The sequence below is a fragment of the Macrosteles quadrilineatus genome, unplaced genomic scaffold (genome assembly GCF_028750875.1).
Source record: "Macrosteles quadrilineatus isolate MER2022 unplaced genomic scaffold, UCM_ALF_1.0 Scaffold_5__1_contigs__length_97177068, whole genome shotgun sequence".
Classification (NCBI taxonomy): Eukaryota; Metazoa; Arthropoda; class Insecta; order Hemiptera; family Cicadellidae; genus Macrosteles; species Macrosteles quadrilineatus.
The window spans coordinates 17,764,532-17,788,185 of NW_026542598.1; the positions used below are offsets into that span (position 1 = coordinate 17,764,532).

The following is a 23,654-nucleotide window of genomic DNA, read 5'->3' on the forward strand; positions in this document are numbered from 1 at the left end:
GCCGAGACGAGACGGAGCAGGCGAGGGCAAACTATTCGGAATTCCTTCCCCGCCCGCCGGGAGAAATATCGTGCCTGCTCCAGGTAGAAAGTTGGTGAATTTGGACGTAGCCGATTATCTCACTCCAATCTACTCTCGCCTTCCGTTCATATTTTGGGTAAAGGTAAAACACCGCTTTAGTAGCGTCTTATTATTGATGTGTGTATGGCAGGCTAAATACTTAAAATGTTCAAATTTGACTAGTTTAAGTTATATTTCACCTGTTCATAGTTGCACTCATAGATTAAATAAAATAATTTAATCAACTACAGAAAACCAGGGATGCTAGGTTTGAACGATAAAAATAATGTTTTTCACAGTGTATAATATTTGAGGAGAGTTTTTATTTTTATTTTGTGTGTTTTTACGCTTGTTGGTTTCATTTACGTTTTGAAAGGGAACGGCCAAACCCTTGTTGGAGTCATTTATTTTACAAATGTATAGGCATTACAATTATACACCCATAGGCTATACACGATACAATTACATTTGCATTTACGTCGCACAGGGTTGTGGGATATATGCAAATCTTTTGCAACCCGAGAAACAACGCCAATAACAAACCAGCGTTGGCGTGATCCACGATAAAAGTTTGAATCAAACCTAGACATTGACCTTAATTTTTAACCGATAAAGACACATTTTTCGAAGCCCGTGGTAGAGTGGGAGATGCGCTAGTGTGTGTGTTCCTCCGCTGTAGTCTGTAGTGTACCATCGTCAGTCACCACTTCCACTCCTCAGTCCACTAACGGACATGGATGTCCGCATACACCTTGCACTGCTAGTGTTGTGGACTGTGCCTCTTCCTTCATCTACATCCAAGGTAAATATACATACAGAAACTTAAGCTATATTTAGTACGTATTTGTGCAGTGATACTCCTCTAGTTGATTAAGATCGTGAACTGTGAGTGTAAGCAATTTTATGACTGCTTTGGGAGAAATGCTAAATTTACCAATTGACAAAAATCATCATTAATATATCGAGTAGTAATAAGACGAAAAATTCAAGAAAAAGTCGATTTTAAATTGACTGTTGCTAATGATGATTATGTATCATTGTGAACTTTGTTGTACTTTGCTGTAAAATGGTAGACCGAACGACTCAACGGAACAGTAAACGTTCAGTTTTCTTTTTAAAGTGTGTCTATTTAAATCTACTAAAAATATATTAACTAATATTAATGCAATAGCCTAGAATACACTCACACCAAACTGTCACTCTGCGAAATAAAAAATGTTGAGTATATTATCATCCTTTTTTTATTTCGTAAAATTTAAAATTTGGCGCGCCAGCTAGAGGCGTGCAGGGCTTCCCGCCGTTGCTGTACTCGTATTAATGCAGCAAATTACCAGCAATGGGTTTTGAATGAAACAATTAATTAATTCTTTGTTCGCAACTTGCCGCCTTTTCCTTATCAAAATAGGTCACTGTGGTGAGTTAGATGAGTGATAATTCTAATACGAATGTTAATAAACGTTTTGGATCTGGTCAGTGGTTTTATTGATAACTAGCGAATCGTGCTTTGCAACGGGACACGAGTAAAAAGTAACGATAAGTTCATGACAGCTGTTACAAAACAATCTAGAATTGCCCATGAGTTTAGAATTTTACAATAAATAAAAACCACACACTTTAACACCAAGTTTCTTATTTAAACGCGTTTTAAGTGTACACGTTGTACCTCTTCTTGCTGTCTTGTGAGAACAAATGAATGAAATAATACTCTTAAGCTTAACATCTAATTGTTGAAAGCCCAGGGGGAGATTCGTACGAAATTTTAGGTTATAAGATAGACACTTTCTTAGTCTTGGAACTAAATGTGATTGAATGAACGGCTATGTAATTATTCATAAAATACATACAGACATACATAATTATTGATCATGTATCAATCATTTTTAGATAAATAGAAGATCGAGCCTAATTGGTGATATCCTCATATCCATCCCTAGTATTACCACTTTCGAAGTTAACCTAGAGTAGTATACTTCTTTAACCGATTACAGTATCATGATTGGGACCAAAACAACTACTTAGCGGCTAGTGGCAACATATGCCATCGTGGCATTGTTTTTGCCCTCGATCAGTATGATAATTATTTTACATCAAAAAAAAAAATATTATTGTTTAGCAATTCTAATGTTTACGTGCGTCCCTTGCCATTAAACAATGTTCAAATGTATAGATATTAGTTTTAGAAAATACAAGAGCTCGCCCCGTGATCGAAAACTCGACCAAAAGTATATATTGTGAAAACTTCTCTATTTTCACCCCACGCCGTAAATAAAACATGGTATTGGATTTTCTTCCATTTTTGATTTTGTTGTTATGTCGTCACCAACATGGCAACCCACAAGACCCATGTATTTTTTTTTAATTTAAAATTAATTTGTTGTGCTTATTTTTTAGCCTATTTTAATTTATAAAGGGATTCTGCACATCTACAGGTAAATATCTTTCTAACAGTATGCGAAAACTTTCCCAGCGATGCACACGAGCTGAGAAGAAAGGGTTTCAATAAACATGCTTTTCTATTACCGGTATAGAATCAGCCCTATGTGAAATCTCCATAAGAAAAGTTGATTTTTTCATTTTTGACCCAATTAACATAAATATTTTCAAAATACAAATAAAACCTGCACATATAGGACCGATAACCTTTCTTTTGTTACAACCATTTTAATTCGGTCCAGTAGTATGGTCTGGCTAGCTGTCATAAGTTTTACAATTTTTTTAATATATACAGATATTTTGATATATACATTTTATATTACATGATTAGCCATTATTTTATAAATCTCAAAAAAATTTTCGAATCTTTAGGGATATATTAAGTTAATATTGTAGCTACTATACCCGGGTTTTACAAGGGGGAGAGAACGTGGAATGGTATTTGTTTAGTTATGTTTACATTCTAATTCGTGAATTTACTTTATGAATTAGTTACACGTCCACTATTTTGAAACAAAACTTTATCTTGCCCTTTAGTTAATCGTACAAATCATTCAATGCCGACGATAACCATGGTTTTAACAGCTTGTAACGTAAAAAATGTAGTGACTGTAGAAAATACCTCTATAAAGCTGATAATACATGGATGACGTATTTAGTACAACCATCGACTTTCGGATACTAAAGTTATATACACAGTTTAAACTTAGGTGAAGATTTGTTCACTATTTACTTAAAACTGTGTTTAGAACGTTTATTATTTTTTTACTCTACGTTTAAATTTTCAAGTACGATTCTCAAACATTTAGTGAATTCAGAAAAAGTAATCTTGATCGGCGCTATAGTTTTCCCGGAGCCAGCAACGTTAAATTGACATATTCGCTTCTTGCGCCGTCACCGATATACACTGAGACTTTTAGACAGACAGAAATTGAGATAAGACTAGTTACGGCTCTTAGGCTACAAAACGAAAAAACCAATATCTCCATAATCCTGCGTTATGAATTAACTGTACTTTTGTTTGTATAAGATTATTATAGACTGGGACGGTAGCGTCGTCTTGTTACCAATCTACTAGGAGGTCACGAATTGTGGATATTTAAAGGCATGCACTGTGGATGCGATACTACCTGGTGTGGATTAACGTCCACACTAGTGAGTACTACGGCTATCCGCAGTACTATCCTGATAATTAGACTAATCCGTTAATACCAAGGCAAAAATGTGGTTCGGATTCCACTATAAACTGTAGGTCCCTTAGTTGTCATTGGCTGTATGGGCTATTAATTAACAGCTGTGTCTAAGGAATATGTCGGCCTAGTCAATAACAAGACTACAATATCACACCACTCATCCTACACTCATCTCCATTCATACTTGGCTTAAAATACCTACTTTGTATGGTCGCCATTTCAATGAAAAGTATTTTAAAAGTATCGTATGAATTCTGCCTAGTGCCTAGAAGCATTCAGCTCATTCGGAAACAAGGTTTTAGTATTGGAACATTTGTTTGTAGGCCAATGTTTAATCTCGGTTAGCCAACAGGGTGTTTCCAATAGCAGTTATCAGTATCGATGTCTATTAACAATGATCAAGCGACCCGGTTTAAAGATGAAGTTTAAGAAATCGGGATGAGACAGGAAGAAGATTCGGTGGAGCGTTAAACCGCGCCCAACTTTGGGCTCACAATACACGGCCCCGGTTGCGATTTTGACTTTTAAAGTTGCAACAGAAAAATTTTGGCTACTCTAGCACTTATTTATAAAATTTAAACGTCTCGGAGATTTTTTATAATCGTTAGTTTTTAATATTTTTGAATAAACTACATTGCCTAATAAATCTCTGTTATATATTATGAATGATAAAAAAATACTATATTGCCCTAACAAGTCTCTAACAACATACTAAACTAACAATATAAATATAATGTAAAAGTAACAATATAAATATAATGTAAAAGTAACAATATAAATATAAATGTACAATGTTTTGTAGTATTATTTAGTTTCTTTTATGTATTGGTTTAGCCTATTTGTTAAAAGTTCACTTTTAACAGTGTCGTTTGATAAAAACTTCTTTGTAACGTGATTTAAATATACACACTTTAAAAAGAAAACTGCACGTTTTTTGTAACGTAAATATTATAATAACTATGCTACAAAGTGTTATAATTAGTGCCAAAAGCAACGAATAAATAAATAAACAACAATTTGTGGAGAGATTTCGTAAACACAGCCTAACCGTGCATAGGCCATGTTAATTATTGTCTCTATTTAATATATTACAAGCTGCAATACCCGTGCTTTGCAACGGGAAGAAAATGTGACATATAGCCTAGAGAGCTATTAGAGCAATTCTGATGTGTGTTTTAAAATACTGCAACTCTATGAATTAGTTTGAAAATATAAACTGATTTAAAAGTGTAAACCTACTTACTTTCAAACTCCTACTTTTTATGTTAATAGATCCAAAAGTATATGACAACATACCTTAGTGTAGCAACAGCATCAATTGCTTCATATTGATGCTTCACGAATGACATGTTTTACCATAATTCTTCAACTTAAGTCAAGCCTCTTTACATGTAGCTTACTATATAAATTACAAAATGAAACTTTGAGCAATACTTTACAAAACGTATACAACCTTTCTTTAAAACCAAACATAACCCTCCTAAATCTACATAAAGCATCACAAACATCTTTTTCGAGTAAATAAACAAACACCAGTTCATTGTACTGACCAGCTGTTTCATTAACTAAATTAAATTAAATCATGCAAACTTTGAAAGCATGCCAGGCGTAGCCCTTTGGAAATCGGCCTGTGGGGCAGAGCCCTTAGGAAATTCGTCCATATCAATACTTTTCGGCAAATCTACACACTCTAAGCTTCATTTTGATGTTACATATGCCTATATTCTTATTTGGTAAATGGCCTTAAACGTTTACATAAAATTTGATTGTATCATTTTAATAATATAATAGATAGATAATAGATTGTGATAATTCATGGGAACACATAATTTGTCCCGGAGCTACTCTGCCTACCAAAACATAGTTGTAACAGTTAAAAAAGCTGCTATTTTGTATATGATTTAATGATGACTTAAAATGTTACAGCGTATTTATATTGATAAAATAATTGAACAACTAATTCTTGTGGACCAGCTGTTGACACTATTAATTAACATAATTTTTTTATAAAATGGTTCTGTCTTTAGACTACAGACTAGAGAAGTGTGATCTACATGTTCCATTTTTGAGTTTGAACAAACTTCCACAGGGCATTATCAAATTAGTTTAAAAGTTCCCTAGTTATTTTTGTGTATTCAATAAGATATCAGTTTAATTTCTTATGTATGTTAATCAATTAGATACTCAATTGTATGTTACAGCATGTGTTCCTAGGAGAAAAGCAACAGCTAGAAGTTGACCCAGACCATAAAACAGCTCTCCTCTCCGCCAATCATGAGCCCAGGATACTGCTAGACTACAATGTAGTAAGTCACTTTGCCACTCTTATGTTATAACAAATCTATATATTTTATCATACATGTACTATCTAACGAAATGTATAATTAAATTTACAAGTTCAACAAGGCCAATGTACAATTATTTTATTTTTTGCTTTGCTTAAATGTGTCATAGGGTTCAGTGAAAAATAAGTTATCCCACAGTTTTAATTAATTGGCCATCTAATATGGAGAGCTTCTCTTACATTTGATTCATCCTTTTCCTTTATTCCTTGGGCAAGAAATTCTAAACTGTAATTATAATGGCCTTTTAATATTTTTGGATATACCGGTATAGAAATCCGTCTCCTATTCCAGCTTATTGTTCACAACATTATCTCTGATCTATATACTCTACAAATATGAGGAAACTCCCTTTTACTCTTGTGGCTGTGAAGCATTCAAAGGAGGAAATGCCTATCTTGCTTTTCTGGGATTGATCATAGAACAACTACCAAAACCATAAAAAAATCATTTACTGTGATAAATACTCTTGTATTATGTATCACGTAACCAAAAAGAAATTAAAATGTTTACTGACCATTAGTAACGGAAGTGAAGGGAAGCAATTACTACTAAGGGCTTCTAGTATTAATTTAATTAATTTCACGATGGAAGTTTCAAACATCATTGTATGGTAAGAAATGACAACTTTGCATTGAGCCGACCCCTCGCACCGCCCCCAGACGAACAACTATTGGAAGCATGCCCCCCATAGTGACAGTGCGAGTGGCCGCCCCACATCCCTAACAAAGGTGAAAGGCCGTGGGTGAATATCAAAAACAAAACAAACAGTTGTCAACAAAGCCTATAATTAATCTCAAAATTCAACAATTAAAAACAATCAACAATAAACAACAAAGCAGCCATCCAAAGAATTATTTTATCAAAAATATTTAAATACTTTAAGCTTTCTCAAAACTTTACCCTCCTGAACTTACAAATTTAGTGGTAACTGTGGATGTTAGGCCTAACAATAATTAAATAGGATTGTACGGTTATATTAAACTTTAAATAAATTAACAAGCAATAAATAAAAATTTGGATACTATAAAAATAAATAACAATCAAATAAATAACAGTTCCTATGAAATACTAGAATGGATAATCAATCATTTTGGGGCCCCTTAAAAAACAGTCCTTTAAAAATGTTCATAATTTAGATATTCTACAGTATAACTTGCGGAAAAGTGGCACAAGATTCCTTGACGGTGGCAGGCGGTGGGTGGCTTAGTGGTCCATACTGGAAGATGGAGGCATAGTGGTCCCCGGAGATGCTGGGCCGTTGGCAGCCCAAGGAGGTAGAAGATGTAGTGCCCCTCCGGGCGAACCTCTCCGAGGACAGCGGCAGGTGAAGCCTCACATCTGGGACCTCATCTGACGACTGGCAAAACACTTATCTACATGACTGGATCAAAACGTTGTAAAGTTGAATAAAACAACATGAGGAACAACGGCATAAAAACGATTTACACGGATACAATTTTTTATGCAAACAATCACAAAGTCTGAGATGGTTGACAGTCGCACGCCATCTGACCCCCAAACGTCAGGCGGACATTGACTCTGGGTTGCAGGTTTGCTGCCCGACCCAAACCGACTGAGTTCCGGCGCAAAGCCAGTACTCGCACTATACAAAAAACACTGAGGCGTGACATTGGTGGGACGCTTGGTGGACAAGTCACGGCTCAACCTCCCCCCCCAAAGGAGGACTTCCTCTCCAAAAAAAAAGAAAAACAACCTCTCCCAATACTTAGAAGATCTCAACACCAAGGGATCAACTCAAGTGTCTGAAGTGGGGAACGCCAAAAGTCTTTCAACTGAAGGGACTACTCACCCCCAGGGTTTGCACTGGCCAGTGCTGGAAAATTTACTAGGGAAAAATCTTCAGCAGCGCACAAGGGACAGAATAGGTGATCAAGCTCTCTGGCCCAGTGCACTTCCCACTCAGACACAAGAGTAACGAAAGATGACCTACGGAATTGTTCCCCGGAAAGGCTTCAGATGAGAAATGTGAGCCCTCCGGAAAACTTCTCCAGTCTGCGGATTTCCAAGCCGCACGGAGACAGGAGTCAAGAACTTCAAGATGCGGTGGGGACCTGACCACCGATGAGACAACTTAGCGGCTCTCTTGTCCACGGCCGAACTGACCGGATGAGCCTTACAGAAAACCAAATCCCCCACCTGGAAAGGATTGTCCAACCGACCTCGATTGTGCTTCCTCCGGACCAATTCCCTAGCTCGGATCAAGTTCCTCCTAGCCGCCTGCCAAGTTGCCTTGACATTGGCAGCACCAGGGGGTGGCAGAAGGTCGCCAATTTTCCACACATTTGCCAAAGGATTATTGGGTGGATAGCCCAACAACAGCTCGAAAGGGACCGCCTTGTGACTCTCATGGTGTGCAGTATTGAAAGCAAATTGAATCCAAGGAAGTTCCTGATCCCAGGTGGTCTGCTTGTCAGCATGAAAAGCTATGAGAGCGGATCGAAGATTTCTGTTGAACCTCTCAGCATGGGAAGGCTGTGGATAGTAGGGAGAAGTGGTCACATGGCGGATACCGTGCCCAAAGCACATTCTTTTGAAAAGGTGAGAAACGAACTGAGTTCCGTTGTCGGAAACAATGGTGGCGGGTATTCCAAAGTGTTGAAACAAATGGGTACGAAGTGCCTGCACGGTGAGCTGTGCAGTGGCGTTCCTCAAAGGAAAAAGCCAACAAAACTTGGAGAAGGCATCCACACAAACAAGTAAGAATTTGTTTCCTGACTTGCTACGTGGGAGAGGCCCTACATAGTCTATGAAAACCTTCTCCAAAGGTCTCTCCGCCACCTCAGATGACAACAACCCATACTTGGTATTCTGAGCAGGCTTGCTTAGCGAGCATGTTTGACAAGAACGTACTCGTGCCGCAATGTCCCTGTCCATACCCTTCCAGATGAACATGTCCCTAACCTTCGCAATGGTCTTATGAATCCCTAAGTGCCCACCCACAGGGGAAGAGTGAAAGTACGCAAAGACCATGGGTACAAGAAGACTAGGCAGCACAACCTTGGGTTTACCTCGCTGTCGGTCTCGACAACAAAGGGCACCCTGGGACAGAAAATACGGGGGGTGGGCTCCCCCGTTTTGAAGCTCACCAATGATCTTAGCCAGCTCGGGATCTTTTAGCTGATGTGGGATGAACTCAGAAAAGGCGAGGGGAAACTCCAGGAGCACGGCACACCCTGTGTGCTCCTCCTGATCAGAAGGTTGGTCGTCAGGTGAATGGTACATCCTGGATAAAGTGTCAGCAATCACATTCTGCGTGCCTCGAACATGTTGCACTTGGAATTTGAGGGAAGATATTTGGACCACCCAACGACCAATTTTCCCAAGCTGGCGAGGATGTGCAAGGAGCCACGAGAGCGCTTGGTTGTCGGTTTCCAGCAAAAACTCTTTGTGTTCCAAAAAACGTCTGAACTTATTCACTCCAAACACGACAGCCAAACACTCTAACTCATACACAGAAGAGCTTTTCTTTTCGCATGGGTTCAAAGTGCGTGAGGCATACGCAATTGGCTGCCTAACACCATCTACCTCTTGAGACAACACAGCCGCAATTGCGACGGAGGAAGCATCGGTTTGCAAAACAAACTTTTGACTGAAATCTGGCATCGCCAAGACCGGAGGTTGCATGATAGCTTCTTTCAGAAGATCAAAAGACATCTGTTGTGCTTCACCCCAAACAAACTTGGCGCCCTTCTTCCGAAGCTCATTGAGAGGAGCCGCCAACTCAGCCACATTGGGGATGAAGCGCCGGTAGAAACCCACCATTCCAATGAAACGGGCAATGCCTTTGACATCTCGGGGAGGAGGAAACTCCCTGATAGCCTGGGTTCTAGCCGGATCGATACAGACACCTCGAGATGATACTAGATGACCTAGGAAAGAAATCTCAGCCTGAGCAAAACTAACTTTCTCGGGATTTACGGTAAGGCCAGCCCTAAGCAACCTATTCATGACTTCCTCAAGATGAACCAGATGGTCTTCAAAGCTCTCACTGTACACCAAAAGATCGTCAAGATAGTTGAACACAAATTTGAACTTGACGTCATGGAAGATGGAGTCCAGAAGTCTGGTGAGGGTCTGGGCCCCCACAGCTAGGCCCATGGGAACACGTGTGAACTGGTACAAGTTCCACGGAACGCAGAAGGCAGTGAGAGGTCGAGATTCAGGTTTCAAGGGAATCTGATGGTAAGCCTGGTTCAAATCAAACACGGAAAAATACTTGGCCTTACCGAACCAATCGAACGCAGAGTGCAAATCAGGGAGAGGGACAGAGTCAATTTCAATCTGAGCATTCAACTTGCGATAATCTAGAACCATTCGAGACTTGCCATTTGACTTTGGAACTAGAAAAGCTGGACTTGCGTAACTTGAGCGAGAAGGCTCAATTACCCCATTTTCAAGAAGCTCATTGATGATTCCACGGAGTGTCTCCATTTTGGGTGGAGCAAGCTTGTAAGGATGAGACCGAACTGGACGGGTGTCAGTCAAACGGATTTCGTACTCCAAAAGATTGGTGACTCCAAGCTTTGGCGTCAGCACCTCAGGAAAACGAGAACACAAAGTTCTGATTGCTTCAGCCTCACCAGGAGTCAGATGCCCTAATGGATCAACTTTTGGTTTGCTGGGTGTCTCAGGCTCTACCACAGCTGCACCATCCACAATTTCATCTGCGAAAGGAATGACCACCCGTCTTGCGAAACGAAAGAAGCACTGGCCTCTGCCCAAATCCAAAATCAGGCCACAATGCTTGATGAAATCCGCTCCCAAAATGACAGGAATGCAAAGGTCCTTGGCTACCCAAAAACTCCAAACCCAAGAAAAATGTTCAATCTTGAATTTCAAACGGGCTTCATAGATGATGGGAAGTGGGGATTTTGATGCAGTCCAGCAGATGTGGGTACTTTGCTCAACTTGCTTGATTAGCCCAGAAGATTTTAGATTTTCAAACAGGGAAAGGGAAATGAGACAACGGGCTGACCCAGAATCCACAAGGGCCTTCTGCACCGTTTTACCTAAGAAGATGTTGAGTCGTGGGCAAGTTGAGCGCGCCGCTTTCACTCCCATGCATGCAAGCTCCCTCATACCCCGCGACAGAGGCTCCCCGAACCCAGCACTCCCAGAAGGGGCAGTACTCACAGAAACCAAATTCTTACTGACTTTCTCCAAAACAGCTTTCTCACAGGGCGGTTTAGGCAAACTTTCCCTTTGTGAGCAGCTCAGGCTTTTGGACAAAGTCCCAAGATTAACCCTCTGACGACACTCTCGTCTCATGTGACCTGTTTGACCACAGCCAAAGCAAACAATAGGATGCCTCTGTCTCTGCGGTGTTTCAGGACCTTGACCCACGGAAGCTACAACGGGATGGAGAACAGTCTGGGGAAGATGCCCCGAAACATGCTCCCTCTGACAATCAGCGTCTTGAACGCTCCGTGAAAGGATGACCAACCTATCCAGGTCTGCAAAAGAAGAAGGCTTTGGAGCGAAAATCAGTCTGGACCGCTCCTCAGGCTTCAACCCCTGCAAGACAATGTCCACCAGTTGGTTTTCAGGGATGCCCAGCCGTAGGACACGCCACACGCCACGAATGTCACCCACATACTGACTGAGAGTTTCGTCAAATTTTTGAGGACGAAACACCCTCTCAACTTTCAATCTCTCCATGACCCTGAAGGGGACAAAGAGCTCAAGCACTTCACTGTGAAAAATGTCAAAGTTTACTCCCCGTTTCAAACAATCTAACAATTTGTCACCAAGAGGTCTCAGGCAGAGTGGAACCAGCAGTTCCAACACTACTGAGTCCTCCATGCCTGGGAACTCCTTCAGGTGCAACACCTTTCCCAAAAACTCTAACAAAGGTTCCACCTCTAAACCATCAACTGGGCGAATGTCGCTCAAAACCCCAGCAATGGGATTGGGCAGTGGAGCAAACAAACCCATTTTGTTCTCAGTCAGTCGGCCTACTTTCAAAACACACACAAACAAATTTTACAACAAACAATTCACAAACTTAACTAACTAAAGGCTCTTGACAGAAATGCCTAGAGTCAGATGAGGTCCCAAACAGAAGAACCTGCCCATACACACCGCCTTAGCCACCAAAACAAAAACACGGACTTACACTCACCACATACACACATACATACATACACTAAACGACAACACCTAACATTTGTGTGATGAGGGAAACACACACACACAGTTTCAATTTTGGGTTTGGCCATGCTTTTGACACTCTTGCTCCCAAAGGATGCAAGTAATTAACCAGATTCCACCCGGTGACTCGGCCAAGGGCGAGCTCCTAATAAAAAAACTACAACAACAGTGTGCTTACCCCAACACGACAACATTTCTTCAAAAAATTCCTAAGACTGCCAGACCAGCATCACCCAAAAATCAAATCCAACCACGGCCCTTCGTGGATAGAGCACAAAAAACCACGCTCTGCTACCATCTGAGCCGACCCCTCGCACCGCCCCCAGACGAACAACTATTGGAAGCATGCCCCCCATAGTGACAGTGCGAGTGGCCGCCCCACATCCCTAACAAAGGTGAAAGGCCGTGGGTGAATATCAAAAACAAAACAAACAGTTGTCAACAAAGCCTATAATTAATCTCAAAATTCAACAATTAAAAACAATCAACAATAAACAACAAAGCAGCCATCCAAAGAATTATTTTATCAAAAATATTTAAATACTTTAAGCTTTCTCAAAACTTTACCCTCCTGAACTTACAAATTTAGTGGTAACTGTGGATGTTAGGCCTAACAATAATTAAATAGGATTGTACGGTTATATTAAACTTTAAATAAATTAACAAGCAATAAATAAAAATTTGGATACTATAAAAATAAATAACAATCAAATAAATAACAGTTCCTATGAAATACTAGAATGGATAATCAATCATTTTGGGGCCCCTTAAAAAACAGTCCTTTAAAAATGTTCATAATTTAGATATTCTACAGTATAACTTGCGGAAAAGTGGCACAAGATTCCTTGACGGTGGCAGGCGGTGGGTGGCTTAGTGGTCCATACTGGAAGATGGAGGCATAGTGGTCCCCGGAGATGCTGGGCCGTTGGCAGCCCAAGGAGGTAGAAGATGTAGTGCCCCTCCGGGCGAACCTCTCCGAGGACAGCGGCAGGTGAAGCCTCACATCTGGGACCTCATCTGACGACTGGCAAAACACTTATCTACATGACTGGATCAAAACGTTGTAAAGTTGAATAAAACAACATGAGGAACAACGGCATAAAAACGATTTACACGGATACAATTTTTTATGCAAACAATCACAAAGTCTGAGATGGTTGACAGTCGCACGCCATCTGACCCCCAAACGTCAGGCGGACATTGACTCTGGGTTGCAGGTTTGCTGCCCGACCCAAACCGACTGAGTTCCGGCGCAAAGCCAGTACTCGCACTATACAAAAAACACTGAGGCGTGACATTGGTGGGACGCTTGGTGGACAAGTCACGGCTCAGCATGCAGTTTAAGTTAAATAGTAATTTCTTACAAAGAGCCATAATGGTTTAAAATTCTAAATCGTAATGTTGTACACGTTTTTACCCCGATTACAGTTCATCAGCATGCGCTGGTTCTAGATCGAATCCTGCTGTTCATAATCCGTAAATTGGTTTAAAGTATGTAAACTATAAAGATACAGTATATTTTGTCATGGTTCTGCATACGTGAAATTTTAACTGCATATTAGTTCCATACTACTATTGACTGTTGTTAAAGATACTACCTAGTTAAATATCACACATATAACACAATTGACAAAGGTTACCCAGATTCACTACAGACAGTTATTGTTGTGAGCCCAAGATAGCTGTGTAATGTGGAGTGATGAATGATGTGCAGATGTAAAGGCATCACGCCATTAACTACGGATAGTGACTATGTCACAGCCTCACACACAGCGTAGCGTCTTGTGACATCACTTGCAAAACTGTCACTTCTGATAGGTATTTAAAGTATTTGACAAATTCAATCTTTTTGTCAATTTAATCTAAAATAAATTAGGATTTTTTGGTTACTATTTTATTATTTTTTTTTAGAGATTTGTTTACTGGACATAGGTAGTCATTTTAGAACATATCAATGGATCTTATTTTGTTCGTTTATGTATACCACTCTGGAATTGTATAACATCTTCTAAAAGTAAACAGTTCATAGTCTTCTTGTAATTATGAAAAATTATCTTATTGTTGGAAAGCATTGTTAACAGCCCAATGACAAGGTCAGTAAAGAAGCTAAGATGGAATCATAGTCATCCTGCAATTCGTTCATGCTTGGTTCTAAAAAGTCAAGGATGCATAGCCATTTTTGGGGAAATGGTTTTTAGTGGTCAAAGAGACAATGTGTAAATTGAAGAAAATGTTTAATATAAGGAAACCCAAATATATAACTTAAATGAAAGTTGAAACAGTTTTGTCCCTGAGTCAAGTAATATTTCATCAGTAGTTGATTAAGAAAAACATTGAGTATTCTCTTGCTTTCCTCAGGGTATAAAAGCGTACAAGGACCCTTTAGCTGGCCGGTGCTACGTTGAACGTTTGGATGAGGGAGAGCAGACCAGACAGCATAGTCACAATAACAGACCTAGAGGACGAAAGAACTTCATTGTTGGACGGAACTTCACCAAGTATGAGGTAAAGAATGAAGTAGTTTATATTATAGCGTTAATATTATAGAATCACTATAAGTGGTCCTTTCAACCTGGCTTGAATGAGAATTCGACATAATTTACAAAAAAAAGTAATTGATATCAGCACTCTCTGTTTTGGCTGAATTCCTACATTGATTTTTAATTCTAAAACTTGTTAACATTATAATACAGGAATGGATATCTAGGCCTCTTCATAGTCAACGACAGAACCCAGCCACTATTCAAACAATCCTGATAAATAGACAGTATTTTAAGATCTTTGGCTGTAATATTAAAACAAAAACATGATGGTCTGCAAACTATTATATGCCTAAACAGCAAAACCAAATACCTACTTTTTATTCCTGTATAAAAGTGTAGGCGTTGCTAGACAATATCAAGGTACCATCATCACACTTATTACAAACTGAGTTATTTAGTGAGTTGGTGGCTCAGTCGGTAGCGACGCGGCCTAAGGCAGCGATTTCGTGGGTTCAGATCCTGATCACTGCCGAAAACATTTTATCAGTACAGATCATCTTTGTACTGTACCGGCTCACTCCGAGAGGTTACTGACAAACCTGAGGTGTTGAGGTTAGGGCAAATGCAAGGTTGAAAGAGGCTGCAAACCTCTTAAAAAAAGAAAACTTTGGGGCTTTCACTTCAAACCTAACCAACGTTATCCAAGTTACATGTCTTCGCTGTTCCCAGTTCTTGAGAGTGGCTGGTCTCCAAGTTGTCAACTTCTGCCGTGGAACACAAGTGCACGTCTACGAGTACAAACTTCCCTCAGCTGATGACCTGCTGGTGTCCAATGAGATACAAGAAGATGAGCGGCCGCGGAGGAAGAGGCAGACAGGCTATAGTCCTAGAAGATACCGGGGACAAGCACAGACGCAGTATGTGGCATTCAACAGAGAAGGCGAAGGCAACAAGAGTGGGATAGCTGAGGCAGTTGCCCAACCTGACCTGTCTAGAGCCACTGTATGTAAGTAAAATAGCCCCGCCGCAGCAAACCTGCAGACTAAGCGGATTTCCATTTTCCTGATTTGATTTTCACATTAATCTATTTTCATAACATTAGATTTAATGAATACCTAGGTTTGCTGCCACAGCCCTCAGTGAGGGTACTAAAGTGTGTTTTTAGAAAAACAATAGCTTAGTTTAAAATAAATAAATTCAACAAGTTTGATCAAAATATAGGCCTATCCATAAAAGAAGCAAACTACAACAGTTTACTTACTCTCCAAAAAAAATAACACTTTGAAATTTTTGATTTTAAATAACTGTACAAAAACACTTTAATGTAGACCTACAGTACTAAATTAATTGGTTTTTTACCTCTTCAAAATAGTTTATAGAAAAATTAGCGTGATCGGACCATGATAATGAGGTTTTATGGGCTAATAATTGGGTTTTCACTCTATAAAACCTCGTTCCCATGGTCCGATCAAGCTGGTTTGCCAACATTTAAATTAATTCCACCCAACACATTCAAGCACTAATTTAATCTAAACCAGTCAAAAATTATTTAAAAGCGATCGCATCACCTACGGTAATAGATACTTCCCTAAATGGGCACAGAGAATCAGCCTGTACAGAGTCTTCCCTTGAAAATCTGCTTCCTTGCATAGTAGAGATAGTGGAGTACAGACAGAGGAGTGAGAGAGGCAGTCACCTTTTATTCAGGATTATTGCTGTAAGCATATATGTGATTGCAATAAAACACAAAAGGTTCTATATAACTGGAACTGGAACTCATATACAGCATGTCCATGAACTCTCTACTGACCTTACCTAAGGAGGATGTCCTATCAATCCTTGACCAAAGACAAAATAAAATGTCAAGTTAAACATTTACTTAAAAATTGCCCTTACAGACACCATTTTGAACATAAAATTGTTGTTTTATTCGATATCAGATTTTGATTTGTGAAGAAAATTATTTTTTTATTAGGTACCTATGTTTTTAGTTTGAAAATGTAATTTTTATCCATTTTTTGTCAAGTAACGTTAGGTAACGTGCATGGGATGATAACATATTGATTATCCATACTTTCTAGGCATTTAATTATAGTTACATTGGTTAAAGGACGATTTACAGAAAAATGCATGTTTGGGAATAATGATACAATGTATTTTTTTAGCTGGAACAAATGGAATGGGACAGGCTCAGAGTCAATCAGGATCTGGCGGCTGTGAAGAGTGTTTTCCTCCAGGATTTGTCGGAGGGTATGGCCCAGCACAATCTCAAGCAGGTGCAGTGTATCCTACAGGTCCAGATGGAAGACCCGGACAACCGAGTATTCCAGGAAGATTTCCTCAAGGTCATTACCCAGGATACCCTAGTGGAACAACATACCCAGGTGTAGGAAGCCCAGGTATTGGTGTGCCAGGAAGTTATCCAAGTGGCACACCAGGTATTTATCCAATTGGCCCACCAATTACTGGCCTTCCTGGACAGGATGGAAGAGGATACCCTGGACCTGGACCGGAAACCTTCACAAGACCTGGGCAACCAGGAATTTTAACAGGCATGACAGGAAGGGATATTCCTGGTGCATACCCAACTGGACCACAAGGATCTGCTTATCCTGGTTTCCCAGGAACATACCCTGGAGCAGAAAGGCCGGGAATGGGGATACCTGGAAGATATCCTGGAACAGTTTTTTACCCAGGTTCTATACCGGGAGGATATCCAGGAACAGGAGGCTACCCAGGTGCAAGTGTTCCAGGAGGATATCCAGGAGCATCCGGACCAGGTGGATTCCCAGGAACAGGAATACCTGGTGGTTATCCAGGAACTGGCGTTCCAGGAGCACAACCAGGAGTTGGAGTCCCAGGAGTCAAACCAGGGGCTGGAGTCCCAGGAGTCAAACCAGGGGCTGGATTTCCAGGAGGACCAGGAGCACAACAAGGGGCTGGAGTGCCAGGAGGATACCCAGGAACTGGTGTTGCAGGAGCACAACCAGGGGCTGGATTGCCAGGAGGATATCCAGGAATTGGAGTTCCTGGAGCACAACCAGGGGCTGGATTTCCAGGAGGACCAGGAGCACAACCAGGGGCTGGAGTGCCAGGAGGATACCCAGGAACTGGAGTGCAAGGAGGATATCCGGGACCAGGAGTACAGGGGGGATATCCAGGAACTGGAGTACAAGGAATGGTCCCAGGAGCTCAAACAGGAGTTGGGGTTCCAGGAACTCAACCAGGTGTTAGAGGTCCGGGAGGATATCCAGGAGCATCGGGACCAGATGGATATCCAGGACAATCATCTCCAGGTGGTTATCCAGGAACAGGAGGGTCAAGAACATATCCAGGAGATGGAATTCCAGGAGGGTCTCCAGCTGGAAAAGTCCCTGGCGGATACCCAAGTGCTAGTTTCCCAGGAGGATATCCAGGAGCTAGTGTCCCAGGAGGTTATCCAGGCGCATCTGTTCCAGGCGGATATCCAGGAATCCCAGGAGGACAGCCAGGGGCTGGAGGTCCAGGAGGTTACCCGGGTACAGCAGTGATAGGAGGTTATCCAGGAACTGGAGTTCAAGGACGACCAGGAGCACAACCAGTAGCTGAAACACCAGGAGGATATCCAGGAAGTGGAGTTACAGGTGCACAACAAGGGGCAGGAGTTCCAGGAGGATATCCGGGAACAGGAGTGATAGGAGGTTATCCAGGAATGGGAGTTCCAAGTGTACAACCAGGGGCTGGAGTTCCAAGAGGACCAGGAGCACAACAAGGGACTAGAGTGCCAGGAGGATATCCAGGAAGTGGAGTTACAGGGGCACAACAAGGGGCAGGAGTTTCAGGAGGATATCGGGGGGCTCAAGGGGGATATCCGGGAACAGGAGTGTTGGGAGGTTATCCAGGAATGGGAGTTCCAGGAGTACAACCAGGGTCTCAAGGGGGATATCCAGGAGAATATCCAGGAATTGGAGTTCCCGGAGCACAACCAGGGGCTGGATTTCCAGGAGTACAACAAGGGGCCGGAGTGCCAGGAAGATACCCAGGAACTGGAGTTGCAGGAGCACAACCAGGGGCTGGATTGCCAGGAGGATATCCAGGAATTGGAGTTCCCGGAGCACAACCAGGGGCTGGATTTCCAGAAGGACCAGGAGCACAACCAGGGGCTGGAGTACCAGGAGGATACCCAGGAACTGGAGTTGCAGGAGCACAACCAGGGGCTGGATTTCCAGGATATCCAGGAATTGGAGTTCCCGGAGCACAACCAGGGGCTGGATTTCCAAGAGGACCAGGAGCACAACCGGGGGCTGGAGTTCCAGGAGGATATCCAGGAAGTGGAGTTGCAGGAGCACAACCAGGGGCTGTAGTCCCAGGAGGATACCCAGGAACTGGAGTTGCAGGAGCTCAACCAGGGGCTGGTGTGCCAGGATATCCAGGAATTGGAGTTCCCGGAGCACAACCAGGGGTTGGATTTCCAGGAGGACCAGGAGCACAACCAGGGGCTGGATATCCAGCTGCAGGGATCTTAGGAGGATATCCAGCTCCAAGAATTCCGGGTGTTCAGCCTGGAGATTATCCAGAAGGTGGTATCTCTGGAGGATACCCAGGGACACGTTTGCCTGGATCAGGAATGCAAGGAGTTGGTGTACCAGGAGGAAGCATGCCAGGAATGTCAGGAGTAGGTATGCCAGGAACGGGTATGCCAGGAACAGGAATCCCAGGGTTTCCCTCAGATGCAGGGACAAGATCACCTTCAGGCATGTTTCCTGGTATGCAACCTGGAGGAATGGGAATGCCGGGGAGTGTTGCATCATCACAAGGAGGAACATTTCCAGGTGTACTACCAGGAGCAGGAATACCAGGTAGTATGACAGGGGTCGGTACGGGGGGAATTCCTCCTGGTGGATACCCAGGTGGGTACCCCGGAAGTGTGTCTGGAATCGGGGGAGGCATCCCAGGAGGGTATCCAGGCAGTTCAAATGCTGGTGTAGGATTTCCTGGAATGTACCCTGGAACAGTTGGAACATCTGGTCAATATCCTGGAACAGTAATTCCAGGCTATCCTGGGCCTCAGTCATACATACCTGGATACCCAGGAGTTGGTACAGGAACTGGTACTGGAGTTGGAAGTGGAGTAGGAACTGGTACTGGAGTTGGAAGTGGAGTAGGAACTGGTACTGGAATCGGCACAGGTATAGGAACAGGTACAGGACAAGGGGCTGGAGTAGGAACAGGAGTTGGTACTGGTGTCAGTGGTTATATTCCTGGGACATCTGTCAGTGGTCAAGCAGGGGGTGATACTCAGGCTCAAACGAGTATTCAGTATGAGGGAAAAGAAACCAAACTTGGAGCCTCGTCTCAAGGCAAACTGGGTGATGGAATATCACAAACTCAAGTATCTGGCACTTATTCTGGTTCTGGTGTGTTTTCTGCACAGGCACAAACAAGCGACAAAGATAAAGGAGCTCAAAGTCAGATAGATGGAGGAGAACATGGTGCAACTAGTCTCGCACAAGGTAGGGCTGGTGCCAGCATGTCTCAAGCACAAGTTCAACTGGGTAATGATAAAGGAGCTACAATTGCAGAATCACAAAGCACAGGATCAAATTTTGGTACAAACACGCAAGTGCAAGCAGGATTGAAGGGGGGGTTAGCCGATGCCCAATCTAAAGGACAGGGCAGTACTCAAAGTCAAGCTCAAATTGGATTTACACCATACCAAAAGGGGCTTACCCCAGAACAAGAATCTGTATTTAGGGGAGGTGGAAGTGCATCCTCTCAAACAGGTGCCATTTCTGGACAATCACAATCTCAAATCCAAGGATCATTCAAGTACGGAGTGACATACTCTGGTGCCGCTCAAGCAGGCTCAGGAGTAACTGGGATGGTGTTTCCAAAACTTAATCTTACTTCTGGTAGTACATTTTACAATTTTTCAGATCCCAGCAGTAGAAGTGGCCCTGTTTCTAGTGACCCAAATGAGAATATAGAAATTCCTGACAAATCAAATCCGTTATATCCTCCTCCAGATCCATTACTTGCATCCCAGAACAATGCTCCAGATGTAAACAGTCCTCCAAGTAGCCCGCAGAACTACTATCCACCTAACGAAGGGCTACAAAGACGTGAAAACAACAACTTCAACTACAATACTGGCAGTTTACAATCTAGCCCTCAAAACACTAAAGAAAAAGAAGATGAGGAAGACGATGATTATGATGATGAGTATGATGATGACGAAGACTTGATGCTTCCAACTAGTCAGTTGTCATCTCGCGCAGGAAGTCATACGACTCCTAAACCAACTCCTGTGCCGAAAGTTCAACCGAGTCAAACCCAACACGTCATACTCGGACCAAATGTTCCACATGGTGCTAAAGTCATAAGAGATTCTGTCCAAGCAGGTGATGTGTTCCAGCCTGGGCAGCAAGTCCCTGGGACTGCATACACTGTACCATCAGGCTTCAGAGGGAAAGTGAAATCTGTCGCTGGTGACACCACAGAAGCCAGCGCTTCTGGTGGGGGCCAAGCTCAAACACAGACTGTTCTCTTGACTCCCGGCGCTGGCAACATCACTTACATCGACAAATCACAATCCAAACAAGAACTGTTGGGTAGGGAGAGCTATTACAACAAGAAATATACACCAAACCCTCAACTGAACCATCACTACACGAGAAGTGACTACAGGAACAAATATGGCACAAGAGCATTGTCTACAAACTATGAACAGCCTTCAAACAAAAACTATGACAGTTTTGTGACTGTGACAAATACTGAAACTGGTGAGTTGAACGGAGACAAAGTTGATCAGAAAAAGAAAGTATCTCATACTTACTACACAAAGTCTTCAACATGTGGCTACTTTACTTTTACGTGTAATGCAATTCATGGTTCCAACGGAAGGACAAAAATTTGCAAGCCAAACCCTCCAACTTATGCTGATGGCACTCCTTGTGCATACCATTAAATTATAATACTATTCATTAAGTACAGTATTCTTAATCTTAACTTCTTAGTTCTAAAATCTTTATTTTTTACCAGTGAAATGAATTTTCTTAAATTCATCAGATTACTATTAATAGTCCGATCACAAAATTTAGGCAGTTTAAGGAGAAGGTTCCCCCCACCACTTAGCTTAGCGTAATGTATATATCAGCTGATCATATGTCAGTAGTTGTAGCATTGACTATTGAGATTGTAGTTTCAATGTTAGGATGAGGTGGAGGGGATGGAATCACTTCCCCTCAAACTGCCTCAATTTTGTGAACAGGGTATAGTCAGCTGACTTCAGTTACGAGGCATGTTTTTTAAGTAAGTACCGTTTTTAAATTTCTCCGTTCCTGCACTGCGGTTGGCTTTGACATTTGCGCTGTGTTTGGGCATCTATTGCTAAGACCTAGCTGGAAATTCGAGAATAATCGGCCGTGTTTACATCCGATTTCAAGCATTCAAAATGGTGCCACCAATTGAGACTGCCGCCTACTGTGAAGTGCGCGCTGTAATTAAATTTTTAAGTTCTTAAGGTGTGAAAGCTATTTAATATCATCGACAAATTAGTGAAATCTATGGCGAGAACATTATGAGTGACGAAATGGTACACAAGTAGGTAAGGGCATTTTAAGAAGGCCCCACCAACGTTCATGATAAATAAATAAATAAATAAATAAAAATGTCTTTATTCAGCGATTTTCTGATGAGCAAGGCACTGGGTACAGGAACATTAATGACGCCGCCCAGTGCGTTACTCATCATTAACGTTGGTAGGGCTGTATTTTAAATGCCCTTATCCACTTCTGTACCATTATGGCACTCATAATGTTCTCGCCATACATTTCACTAATCTGTCGATGATATTCAATACCTTTCACACCTTAAGCAGTTAAAAATCTAATTACAGCGTGCACTTCACAGTCGGCGGCAGTCTCAATTGGCGGCACCATTTTGAATGCTCGAAACCAGATGTAAACGCAGCCGATTTTTCTCGAATTTCCGGCTAGGTCTTACCAATAGATGCCTACACACAGCGCAAATGTCGAAATTACCAATCGCAGTGTTGGAACGGAGAAATTTAAAAACGGTACTTTCTTAAAAAACATGCCTCATATATTTTTTAAAATAGAGTTTTAATAAAAAAATAAATAAATAAGACGTGAAATTTTTGAAGAGATTTCACTTTTTGAGTCTTCATTGATGTATTAATCGTCTATTTAAAATATATTTCAAACGAGCTATTGCCTTGGTGGTGACTGACAAATGGTTAGTATAGTTACTTGAAATTGATAAGACTTAAAATAGGATCCAGCAAAACTATTTAAGGCTCTCTTTAGTAAAACTTACAACCAGAAAGTTGTTAAGGTTGTAATATGTTCACACAGCCTTGATAAACATATTTTATGTAAATTCTTAGGTATTTTACAATGATAAGGATGTGTTGTCAATAATTTACCTATACACTGCCAATACTGTATCACAAACTGCCTTTAATTATAGTGTACTGACTTCAATTAATCATATGTACCGGTAATTGAATCAATCCCAAATTTAGGTTTATGAATCAGTATTAATGAGAGAAAAAAGTGTTATAGTAAGAAAAGAGTTGAAAATATTATTGAAGTAATTTAAAAATCAGTTTTGTAGAAATCTAAAAATTTTAGTTGCTCTAATAAAATGTGTCAAGGTGTGGAGTTGCAACATCATTGGTACTTAGGCTCTCTCATAGATAATATCACCTTTACACTAGTATTCTTAAAAAATAGTTTTAAATTAATAATGTTCATAATTATTTATAATGACTGTAATTGATAACTTTGATTAATAAAAGTATTATAAAAAACACAAAAACAATAATTTATTGAGTAGAAACAACTTTGCCGGTAACCTCAGAAGCTATAATTTTTTAGTTGTCCTCTTTAAAAAGCAATAAAATAGGTGGTGCAGGATGATTCAATTTTACTTAACATTAGGTAGGCCTATGTAAATCTTATTTTGTG

General features: G+C 41.2%; 1 protein-coding gene across 1 annotated transcript; it reads left to right on the forward strand.

The window, feature by feature from the left end:
* Positions 1–757: 757 nt before the first annotated feature.
* On the forward strand, positions 758–23,616 carry LOC128993817 (collagen alpha-1(IV) chain-like). The gene is made up of 5 exons (XM_054417845.1): positions 758–862; positions 5,888–5,992; positions 14,561–14,707; positions 15,415–15,691; positions 16,851–23,616. The coding sequence occupies exons 1-5, from the start codon at positions 794–796 to the stop codon at positions 21,629–21,631; spliced, it is 5,379 nt and encodes a 1,792-aa protein (XP_054273820.1). The 5' UTR covers positions 758–793; the 3' UTR covers positions 21,632–23,616.
* Positions 23,617–23,654: the final 38 nt, after the last annotated feature.